We start from the raw sequence: 11,900 nt of genomic DNA, 5'->3' as shown, positions 1-11,900 counted from the left end.
TTCTTCAGAGTCTTGAAGTTCTTGTTGTACAAATCTTTTACTTGCTTGGTTAAAGTCACACCGAGGTACTTTATATTATTTGGGTCTATTATGAAGGGTGTCGTTTCCCTAATTTCTTTCTCTCGGCTTGTTTCTCTTTTTGTGTAGAGGAAGGCTACTGATTTATTTGAGCTAATTTTATACCCAGCCACTTTGCTGAAGTTGTTTATCAGCTTTAGTAGTTCCCTGGTGGAACTTTTGGGATCACTTAAATATACTATCATATCATCTGCAAATAGTGATATTTTGACTTCTTCTTTTCCGATCTGTATCCCCTTGACCTCCTTTTTTTGTCTGATTGCTCTGGCTAGAACTTCAAGAACTATATTGAATAAGTAGGGAGAGAGAGAGCAAACTTGTCTAGTCCCTGATTTTACTGGGATTGCTTCAAGTTTCTCTCCATTTAGTTTAATGTTAGCCACTGGTTTGCTGTATATGGCTTTTACTATGTTTAGGTATGGGCCTTGGATTCCTATTCTTTCCAGGACTTTTATCATGAAGGGGTGTTGAATTTTGTCAAATGCTTTCTCAGCATCTAATGAAATGATCATGTGGTTTTGTTCTTTCAGTTTGTTTATATAATGGATCACGTTGATGGTTTTCCGTATATTAAACCATCCCTGCATGCCTGGGATGAAGCCTACTTGATCATGGTGGATGATTGTTTTGATGTGCTCTTGGATTCGGTTTGCCAGAATTTTGTTGAGTATTTTTTAAGTCGATGTTCATAAGGGAAATTGGTCTGAAGTTCTCTTTCTTTGTTGGGTCTTTGTGTGGTTTAGGTATAAGAGTAATTGTGGTTTCATAGAAGGAGTCCGTAGTGCTCCATCTGTTTCAATTTTTGTGGAATAGTTTGGATAATATTGGTATGAGGTCTTCTATGAAGGTCTGATAGAATTCTGCACTAAACCCGTCTGGACCTGGGCTCTTTTTGGTTGGGAGTCCTTTAATGACTGCTTCTATTTCCTTAGGAGTTATGGGTTGTTTAACTGGTTTATCTGTTCCTGATTTAACTTCGGTACCTGGTATCTGTCTAGGAAATTGTCCATTTCCTGCAGATTTTCAAGTTTTGTTGAATATAGGCTTTTATAGTAAGATCTGATGATTTTTGAATTTCCTCTGAATCTGTAGTTATGTCTCCTTTTCATTTCTGATTTTGTTAATTTGGACACACTCTCTGTGTCCTCTCGTTAGTCTGGCTAAGGGTTTATCTATCTTGTTGATTTTCTCAAAGAACCAACTTTTGGTTCTGTTGATTCTTTCTATGGTCCTTTTTGTTTCTACTTGGTTGATTTCAGCTCTGAGTTTGATTATTTCCTGCCTTCTACTCCTCCTGGGTGTATTTGCTTCTTTTTGTTCTAGAGCTTTTAGGTGTGCTGTCAAGCTGCTGACATATGCTCTTTCCTGTTTCTTTCTGCAGGCACTCAGCGCTATGAGTTTTCCTCTTAGCACAGCTTTCATCGTGTCCCATAAGTTTGGGTATGTTGTACCTTCATTTTCATTAAATTCTAAAAAGTTTTTAATTTCTTTCTTTATTTCTTCCTTGACCAGGTTATCATTGAGTAGAGCATTGTTCAATTTCCACGTATATGTGGGCATTCTTCCCTTATTTTTATTGAAGACCAGCTTTAGGCCGTGGTGGTCCGATAGCACGCATGGGATTATTTCTATCTTTCTGTACCTGTTGAGGCCCGTTTTTTGACCAATTATATGGTCAATTTTGGAGAAAGTACCATGAGGAGCTGAGAAGAAGGTATATCCTTTTGCATTAGGGTAGAACGTTCTATAAATATCCGTTAAGTCCATTTGGCTCATGACTTCTCTTAGTCTGTCTACGTCTCTGTTTAATTTCTGTTTCCATGATCTGTCCATTGATGAGAGTGGGGTGTTGAAGTCTCCTACTATTATTGTGTGAGGTGCAATGTGTGTTTTGAGCTTTAGTAAGGTTTCTTTTACGTATGTAGGTGCCCTTGTATTTGGGGCATAGATATTTAGGATTGAGAGTTCATCTTGGTGGATTTTTCCTTTGATAAATATAAAGTGTCCTTCCTTATCTTTTTTGATGACTTTTAGTTGAAAATTGACTTTATTTGATATTAGAATGGCTACTCCAGCTTGCTTCTTCCGACCATTTGCCTGGAAAGTTGTTTTCCAGCCTTTCACTCTGAGGTAGTGTCTGTCTTTGTCTCTGAGGTGTGTTTCCTGTAGGCAGCAGAATGCAGGGTCCTCGTTGCGTATCCAGTTTGTTAATCTATGTCTTTTTATTGGGGAGTTGAGGCCATTGATGTTGAGAGATATTAAGGAATAGTGATTATTGCTTCCTGTTATATTCATACTTGGATGTGTTATGTTTGTGTGCTTTTCTTCTCTTTGTTTTGTTGCCAAGACGATTAGTTTCTTGCCTCTTCTTGGGTATAGCTTGCCTCCTTATGTTGGGCTTTACCATTTATTATCCTTTGTAGTGCTGGATTTGTAGAAAGATATTGTGTAAATTTGGTTTTGTCATGGAATATCTTGGTTTCTCCATCTATGTTAATTGAGAGTTTTGCAGGATACAGTAGCCTGGGCTGGCATTTGTGTTCTCTTAGGGTCTGTATGACATCAGTCCAGGATCTTTTGACTTTCATAGTTTCTGGCGAAAAGTCTGGTGTGATTCTGATAGGTCTGCCTTTATATGTTACTTGGTCTTTTTCCCTTACTGCTTTTAATATTATTTCTTTGTTTTGTGCGTTTGGTGTTTTGACTATTATGTGACGGGAGGTGTTTCTTTTCTGGTCCAATCTATTTGGAGTTCTGTAGGCTTCTTGTATGCCTATGGGTATCTCTTTTTTTAGGTTAGGGAAGTTTTCTTCTATGATTTTGTTGAAGATATGTACTGGTCCTTTGAGCTGGGAGTCTTCACTCTCTTCTATACCTATTATCCTTAGGTTTGATCTTCTCATTGAGTCCTGGATTTCCTGTATGTTTTGGACCAGTAGCTTTTTCCGCTTTACATTATCTTTGACAGTTGAGTCAATGATTTCTATGGAATCTTCTGCTCCTGAGATTCTCTCTTCCATCTCTTGTATTCTGTTGGTAAAGCTTGTATCTACAGCTCCTTGTCTCTTCTTTTGGTTTTCTATATCCAGGGTTGTTTCCATGTGTTCTTTCTTGATTGCTTCTATTTCCATTTTTAATTCCTTCCACTGTTTGATTGTGTTTTCCTGGAATTCTTTCAGGGATTTTTGTGTCTCCTCTCTATGGGCTTCTACTTGTTTATTTATGTTTTCCTGGAATTCTTTCAGGCATTTTTATGATTCCTCTCTGTAGGCTTCTACTTGTTCTAAGGGAGTTCATCATGTTTTTCTTGAAGTTCTCCAGCATCATGGTCAAATATGATTTTGAATCTAGATCTTGCTTTTCTGGTGTGTTTGGATATTCCATGTTTGTTTTGATGGGAGAATTGGGCGCCGATGGTGCCATGTAGTCTTGGTTTCTGTTGCTTGGGTTCCTGCGCTTGCCTCTCGCCATCAAATTATCTCTAGTGTTACTTTGTTCTGCTATTTCTGACAGTGGCTAAACTGTCCTATAGGCCTGTGTGTCAGGAGTGCTGTAGACCTGTTTTCCTCTCTTTCAGTCAGTTATGGGGACAGAGTGTTCTGCTTTTGGGTGTGTAGTTTTTCCTTTCTACAGGTCTTCAGCTGTTCCTGTGGACCTGTGCCTTGAGTTCACCAGGCAGGTCACTTGCAGCAGAAAAGTTGGTCTTACCTGTGGTCCCGAGGCTCAAGTTCGCTGCGGGGTGCTGCCCACGGGCTCTCCATGCTGTGGCAGCAACCAGGAAGATCTCTGCGCCTCTTCCGGGAGCCTCAGTGTACCAGTGTTTCAGATGGATTCTGGTGCTTTCCTCTGAATCAGTAATGTGTGCAGAGAGCAGTCTCTTCTGGTTTCGCAGGCGTGTCTGCCTCTCTGAAGGTTTAGCTCTCCTCCCACGGGATTTGGGTGCAGAGAACTGTTTATCCGGTCTGTTTCCTTCAGGTTCCGCGGTGTCTCAGGCAGGGCTCCTGCTGCCCTGGGCCCTCCCCCACAGGAACCCAGAGGCCTTGTACAGTTTCCTCTTGGGTCAGGGATGTGGGCAGGGGTGGGCAGTGTTGGTGGTCTCTTCCGCTCTGCAGCCTCAGGAGTGCCCACCTGACCAGGCGGTAAGGTATCTCTCCCACGGGTTCTGGGAGCAGAGAGCTGCTGCGGGCCGGGATCCGCGGGTGTGGGACTTCCGGTAAACACAGGACGTGCCCGGTCCTAGAGGAATTCTGCCTCTGTTTGTCCCGATTCCACCAGGCAAGTCACTTGCAGCAGATAAGTTAGTCTTACCTGTGGTCCCGAGGCTCAAGTTCGGCTCATGGGGTTCTGCCCACGGGCTCTCCGCGGTGGCAGCGACCAGGAAGATCTCCGCCCTCTTCCGGGAGCCTCCAGTGCACCAGGGTTCCAGATGGTCTCCGTGTTTTCCTCTGGAATCAGTAATGTGTGCAGAGAGCAGTCTCTTCTGGTTTCGCAGGCGTGTCTGCCTCTCTGAAGGTTTAGCTCTCCCTCCCACGGGATTTGGGTGCAGAGAACTGTTTATCCGGTCTGTTTCCCGGCTTTTTTCATTGTTGTTGGCAAGCTTTAGTAAATAAACCTCGGTTTCTTGGTCATAAGCTGAGAAGGCCAGCATGTCATTACATTTTCATATTTAATTTTTTATGTTTTGAGATTGTAATATAGTTGTATCATGGCTCCTCCCTTTCTTCTCTTCAGTCCCCTCAGAAACCCCTCCTCAACCCTTTTCCAGATCCACGGCTTCTTTGTCATGAATTCTTGTTACACACACATACATGTACGTATTACTAAATGCATGGCCCACCCTGCTCCGTCTCTGTACTGCCGAAGTACATGTGTACATGTGGTCAGCAGGGCTGACCACTTGGTACGGGATAACCATCCGGTGTGCTCAGGGGACAGTATTTATCCAGCTCTCAGAACCCCTTAGTTGCCTGGGGCCCCTAGGGTTTTTAGAAGCTATGGCATTGTCTTTGAGGATAGCTTCAGTGTGCAGGCCGATAGTTTCATAAGGATTGCAGAAGTGAAGAAAGCGGTGAGCCAGATAAGGTAGAAAGGATCAGAAGTTCTAAGGACAGGAATAAATGGTGTGTAAACGCACACTTCACTAAGGATGCTTGAGTCTTCCCGCCTTCCACTTGGTTTCCTAAGAACAAATAGTAACCTAGAAACTACCAATGAAGGTGAAACTATTAGAGGTTCATACTTTATTTCAGGAATCAGTTATCAACCCAAACTCAACAAATAAAATGTGACACTTACCTTGCCTTAATTCTCTGGTTATACTTCGTTCCCACTCCTGAAGCACCTGAAATCAGTTAGATATTATTTATAATATATGAATTAATTCATATATGAGTAAATTGCTGTCATTTTAAATAGCTGATTTATTTATTTTTCATAGCTCTTTTTCTTAGTAGCTGATTAATGTTGTGGAAATACATCACATATGTATTATCCTTGCACTACCTGATGGCCATCTAGGTGAGACATTATGATGAGTATTATTTACCATTAAAACATGGTATTATAAAAACTGCATGGTATTGGTACAGAGACAGACAGATAGACCAATGGAATAGAATTGAAGACCCAGAAATGAACTCACACACCTATGGGCACTTGATTTTTGACAAAGGAGCCAAAACCATCCAATGGAAAAAAATAGCATTTTCAACAAATGGTGCTGGTTCAACTGGAGGTCAACATGTAGAAGAATGCAGATCGATCCATGCTTATCACCCTGTACAAAGCTTAAGTCCAAGTGGATCAAGGACCTCCACATCAAACCAGATACACTCAAACTAATAGAAGAAAAAAGTGGAGAAGCATCTTGAACACATGGGCACTGGAAAAAATTTCCTGAACAAAACACCAATGGCTTATGTTCTAAGATCAAGAATCGACAAATGGGATCTCATAAAACTACAAAGCTTCTGTAAGGCAAAGGACACTGTGGTCAGGACAAAACGGCAACCAACAGATTGGGAAAAGATCTTTACCAATCGTACAACAGATAGAGGCCTTATATCCAAAATATACAAAGAACTCAAAAAGTTAGACCGCAGGGAGACAAATAACCCTATTAAAAAATGGGGTTCAGAGCTAAACAAAGAATTCACAGCTGAGGAATGCCGAATGGCTGAGAAACACCTAAAGAAATGTTCAACATCTTTAGTCATCAGGGAAATGCAAATCAAAACAACCCTGAGATTCTACCTCCCACCAGTGAGAATGGCTAAGATCAAAAACTCAGGTGACAGCAAATGCTGGTGAGGATGTGGAGAAAGAGGAACACTCCTCCATTGCTGGTGGGATTGCAGACTGGTAAAACCATTCTGGAAATCAGTCTGAAGGTTCCTCAGAAAATTGGACATTGAACTACCTGAGGACCCAGCTATACCTCTCCTGGGCATATACCCAAAAGATGCCCCAACATATAAAAAAGACTGTGTTCCACTATGTTCATAGCAGCCTTATTTATAATAGCCAGAAGCTGGAAAGAACCCAGAGGAATGGATACAGAAATGTGGTACATCTACACAATGGAATATTACTCAGCTATCAAAAACAATGACTTTATGAAATTCGTAGGCAAATGGTCGCAACTGGAAAATATCATCCTGAGTGAGGTAATCCAATCACAGAAAAACACACATGGTATGCACTCATTGATAAGTGGCTATTAGCCCAAATGCTTGAATTACCCTAGATGCACAGAACACATGAAACTCAAGACGGATGATCAAAATGCGAATGATTCACTCCTTCTTTAAAAGGGGAACAAGAATACCCTTGGCAGGGAATAGGGAGGCAAAGATTAAAACAGAGGCAGAAGGAACACCCATTCAGAGCCTGCCCCACATGTTGCCCATACATATACAGCCACCCAATTAGACAAGATGGATGAAGCAAAGAAGTGCAGGCTGACAGGAACCAGATGTAGATCTCTCCTGAGAGACACAGCCAGAATACAGGAAATACATAGGCGAATGCCAGCAGCAAACCACTGAACTGAGAACAGGACCCCCGTTGAAGGAATCAGAGAAAGGACTGAAAGAGCTTGAAGGGGTTCGAGACCCCATATGAACAAAAATGCCAAGAAACCAGAGCTTCCAGGGACTAAGCCACTACCTAAAGACTATACATGGACTGACCCTGGACTCTGACCTCATAGGTAGCAATGAATATCCTAGTAAGAGCACCAGTGGAAGGGGAAGCCCTGGGTCCTGTTAAGACTGAACCCCCAGTGAACGTGATTGTTGGAGGAAGGGTAGTAATGGGGGGAGGATGGGGAAGAGAAGCCCACACAGAAGGGGAGAGGGAAGGGTTAGGGGGATGTTGGCCCAGAAACCGGGAAAGGGAATAATACATTCAAATGTAAATAAGAAATACCCAAGTTAATAATAAAAAAAAAAAAAAACAAAAAACAAAACAAAAAAAACATGGTCTTAGCGCAGTGTGATAGCATATGCCTGAAATCCCTGCTTAAAGGGGGCTGATGCAAGAGAAAGCCATGAATCCCAGACCACCCTGGGCTACATGGTCATTGGATTATACAGTAAAACGTTATCTTTAAAATTTTTTAATTATAGTATGCATCTGCCCACTCATTTATCTTAAAAGTGTTATAAAAAGCCAAAGGAAAACATTCCCTTTAGGTAAGACACTGGTAAAACAGAGAAGAGCTGACCTACAACACAGTCTCTACCATCCAAACCTCAGGGAACCTCACAGAAGAGTGGACGAAAAGATGGTGGTGAGTATCTGTCAGGTCTCTGTCTACTTTAAAAACAAGTTTGTTTTAACATGGGGAGAGGTGTAAGTTTTTAGAATGCAGTTAGAAGGTATAGCAAAGTGGTAGTAGCAGGTTCTCCGGTAGGGTCCTTGGCTTCACCAACTGTGGTTACGTTTCTGCTGCCATATTGATTTCTCTCCTATTTAGTGGGCCTTAAAGTCCAATCAGATGGGCATTGGTTGCTCTCAGGACATAAGTGCTACTATTACACCCTGTGATGGTTTGAATTAGACGCCCCCTCCCCATAGTCTTGGACAAGTGAATGCTTAGTCCCCATTTGATGGCATGGTTTAGGGAGGCTTAGGAGGTATGGCCTTGCTGAGAAAGTTTGTTACTGGAGGTGACCTTGAAGCTCCAAAGACTCTTACCCTTCCTAGTTCACTCTCTCTGCTGTGAACTCTCCACTTACGGCTCCGGCTACCCTGCCTACCATCTTCTGCTGTGTCCCTGTGCTTTCAAAGAAGCATTAACACCAATGTTCCTCAAATCATCCCACAAAATAGTAAATAAACATTTCCATCACACTGTTACCAAAACTAGGCAAAGACTAAACCAAAAGAGAAAATTATATGCCAGCTTCTCCAAAGATGCAACACAAATGATCGTGAAAAACTTCTAAGATGTTCATCATCTTTACCCATCAGGGAAATGTAAATTAAAAATACATTCATTATTTTAATTTTATCCCGACAAGAATGGCTAAGAATGCAGAAACCAGTGTTAACAAATGGTGGCATGGATGTAGGGAAATGGATACACGTATTCGCTGTTGTTGAATTGCAAAGTGGTGCAATCAGTATAGAAATTAAAGTGGGTTTGTTCGAAAAGCTGAAAACCATCTACCACATGGCCCAGCTCTACAATTCTTGGATAGTTACTCACAGCACTATGTACCACTACAGGGATACTTGTAGTTACTCCATAACATGGCAACAATGACCCTACTAGGCACCACAGTCTAACAAATAAAAACCCAGTCATGGATATGGGTTACTTCTATAGAAGTTGTTAGCCATTAGGGTCAACATTACAGGTGTTAGCATTTTGTCTAAGCTCCACCCCCACAGTTAGGGGCAACAGCCCTGAAACAGCCAGGGATGCCTGACTCGCTATAATAGGGGCTGTTTGCCCCCTCCTCTTTCTCTTGCTCCCACTCTGTCCCGTTGCCCCTTCTCCCTTCTCTTCTCACCCCCCACACAATGTGCTCATGGCCATCCTCTACTTCTCTCTCTCTTTCCTCCTCCTTCTTCATCACCCCTTCATCTTTCCTCTGCCAATAAATCTCCCCCATGGAACCATGCTGGCCTGGTGTGATCTGTCATTGACAAGCTGCCATTAGAACACAACAGGTCTTTGCCAATGTTCTTGGTTCTCCACAGAACTAGATGTCAAGATCCTATCCCTGAAGGCACCACATACATGAATCATAGGACATGGAGAAATCAAACTAGTCCTGACCTGTAAAATGTATTCATACTGGCTAGCTTGCATAGTGCTGGAGCATGCTACGTGTGCTACCAGAGGAGGAAGTCATCAATTCTACCTGGCTGAGAAACCCCGTGGTGTGTGATAGCAATTGACCCGGCAAGATAGTGTTAGATGGTGCGATAGTGTCATAAACACCATCGGAGTAACCAACAACTGTCTTTTTGATTTAAAAAGGTACTGTTGGACAAGATAAAACCAATTCCTGCCACCATTACTGGACCAAGAACCTGTGGCTAGACAGGTCCTGGGTCTCAGGGAGAACCTACCATTATTCATCTGGTAAATGGACACCATGTTAAACTGACTTCTAATGACTTACCATTATATCCAAAGATTAACGCATCAAATCGACCCTCAGGGGAAGCTTTCTGTTTGCTATAGGTGGGGATGAACACGGAGACTCACAACTGGCCACAGTTCAGGGAGTGAGAGCCAGCAGAAAGCTCAGCCCTGGGCGGCACATTGATGTGGCATCCTAAGGGGTCATTGCAGAAGGGGCATAAAGAATGTAAAAGCAAGAGACGAATGAATACAAAGAATCAGTGTTTTCCACGCAAAGCAGCCAGCTGCACGTATGGACTGACAGCGGCTATGGCAGCACAAAGCCTGGTGCAAACTCAAGTCAGAAGAAATATCAGCATGGCAGCTGGAGACGGACCTGAAGTTCAGTCCTATCAAAGAACCTATTGTAATTGATAGCTGCTGTAAGAGAGATCGTTTTCCTTCAGAGTGTTGCCACGGATGGATTCCACACATTCCACACTCACCAACTCATGGGCACCAAAACTGGGCTTGATGGTTGAGTAAAAGGAGAGGTGCCCACAAAGTTGAGTGGGTAAGGAAGAGGGCAGAGGACCTGGGAGAAGTTGGAGGGTGGGGCGAATATGATAAAAACTCATAAGAAGTTCTCCAAGAACTAACCAAAGAGCTTCCAAGAAAGAAATCAGGAAAAAGTATCACTTAGATAATCTCACAAAAAAATTAAGGAATAAGCATAGCCAAGGGAGAGAAGAATCAGCCGGGAGTGAAGCTCCCCCATCCCCCCGCCCCCGTGAGAGGAACTATTGTAACCGATGGCTGTTGAGAGAAAGACGGTTTTCTTTCAGATCAACGCCACCGATCCACTCCTTATACTCTGCATTCATGGATACATGGGCACTGAAAGTGGACTTGAAGGGGAGGCACACACAAAGTTGAGTAGGTAAGGAACAGGATGCTGGAGAGTTTACCATGAACAGTTTAAAGCAGAAGAACACACAACTGACGAGGGCAACAGAAGACGGAGAGATGCCATCATGCTAACAGGACACCAGAGTTAACATTGTGAATTTGTCCATGGTCTGGAGAGCAAACCTTGAGTCAAATCAATTGCATTAAAATTCTAACGATATTCTTCACTCAACTACGAAAAAACATCTTAAAACTAATCTAGAAGCACAAACTAAATTCCTTGCAAGGAAAGCCAAAGCATTTCTCAACCCTTCAGTTTTCTGCAGTCCCAGTCAGTTCCATCTGAAACAGCAAGTCAACAAACGAGCGTTGCTTGCCAACGAGAATTTTGGAAATCTTGAAAATTATAGAATTTCTATTTTCTTTCTTCACGAGCATGCATTGTTATAATGTTCACTCATTTTGTGCAAGGCAACCAAATAACTTGGTAGTGCACGAAATCAACAAGAGCTACACCAGGCATGGAATCCAAAGGAACATAAGGAAGATAAAACTAACCTTGGTCTTACAGTTTTCCATGGTCTCAACTGAAAGCCAGAGGTTTGATGTAGGAAGCATGTTTTCTCTAGAGAAGCTTCTTGGAGTGAAAAATCTATTACTGTCTCTTGGACAGGTGGACTCCAGGACAGGTCTTATGTCGACCATGCTGTACTGTGAAGCTCTGTTCTGCTTTCTCTCTAGGAGAAGTTTGGTCTTGACCTCTGCCAGTCTTTCATCTGTTCTGAGAAGAGTGCAAAGATAAATTCTCCATGCCTTGTGTTCCCGAGCTGATCCTAAATAACCTACATTTAAAAAGAGTTAACGGCACTCCCCATTGATAGGATCTTAGAACTTGAATTGTGTCAGGGCATATACAGTGCATCTAAGTACAGTGTAAAAACTGTTCTAAAGCAGGACATGCTTGTATACCTAGGAGAACAACAAGCAAGCAGTTCAACCCCTGTGGAGGAGAGAGATGTCTGTCGATGACACGTGGCTCAACACTTATACTGCAGACTTCTGGAAAAGTCCTATGCCTAAGATCCCGGATGTCTTAGAAATGCATGAAAAGGGTAACCGTGGAAAGACACGTGTGTTAGCTCATCTGGCTTAACCACCATTCTGCTTTGTGAGAAGGTTGAGAGATGAGAGAAGAAGTGAGATATAAATGAGTTGAGTAAATCAGTATAAGAATAATAATAATAAAAAAACCCTTTGCCTTAAAGACATTTTTACCACATGTGGGTTTCACCCATTTCCCGGAAGAAATTAAGCACGCGGCACTGAAAAATAA

At 42.4% G+C, this 11,900-nt stretch overlaps 1 protein-coding gene across 1 annotated transcript in view; it reads right to left on the bottom strand.

The window, feature by feature from the left end:
- Positions 1-10,458: 10,458 nt before the first annotated feature.
- The window catches only part of LOC116895900 (ankyrin repeat domain-containing protein 26-like), a 37,866-nt gene continuing 36,424 nt past the window's right edge, over positions 10,459-11,900 (bottom strand). The window contains exons 9-10 of the mRNA XM_032896985.1: positions 11,126-11,348; positions 10,459-10,566 (exon numbers count right to left, since the gene is read on the bottom strand). Coding sequence (XP_032752876.1) covers positions 10,459-10,566; positions 11,126-11,348 — 331 coding nt within the window. The remainder of the gene's footprint in view (positions 10,567-11,125; positions 11,349-11,900) is intronic.

The sequence above is a fragment of the Rattus rattus genome, chromosome 3 (assembly GCF_011064425.1).
Source record: "Rattus rattus isolate New Zealand chromosome 3, Rrattus_CSIRO_v1, whole genome shotgun sequence".
NCBI classification, from domain to species: domain Eukaryota; kingdom Metazoa; phylum Chordata; class Mammalia; order Rodentia; family Muridae; genus Rattus; species Rattus rattus.
Note: the sequence above shows the minus strand (reverse complement) of the source record. Positions and strands in the feature narration are given on the sequence as shown.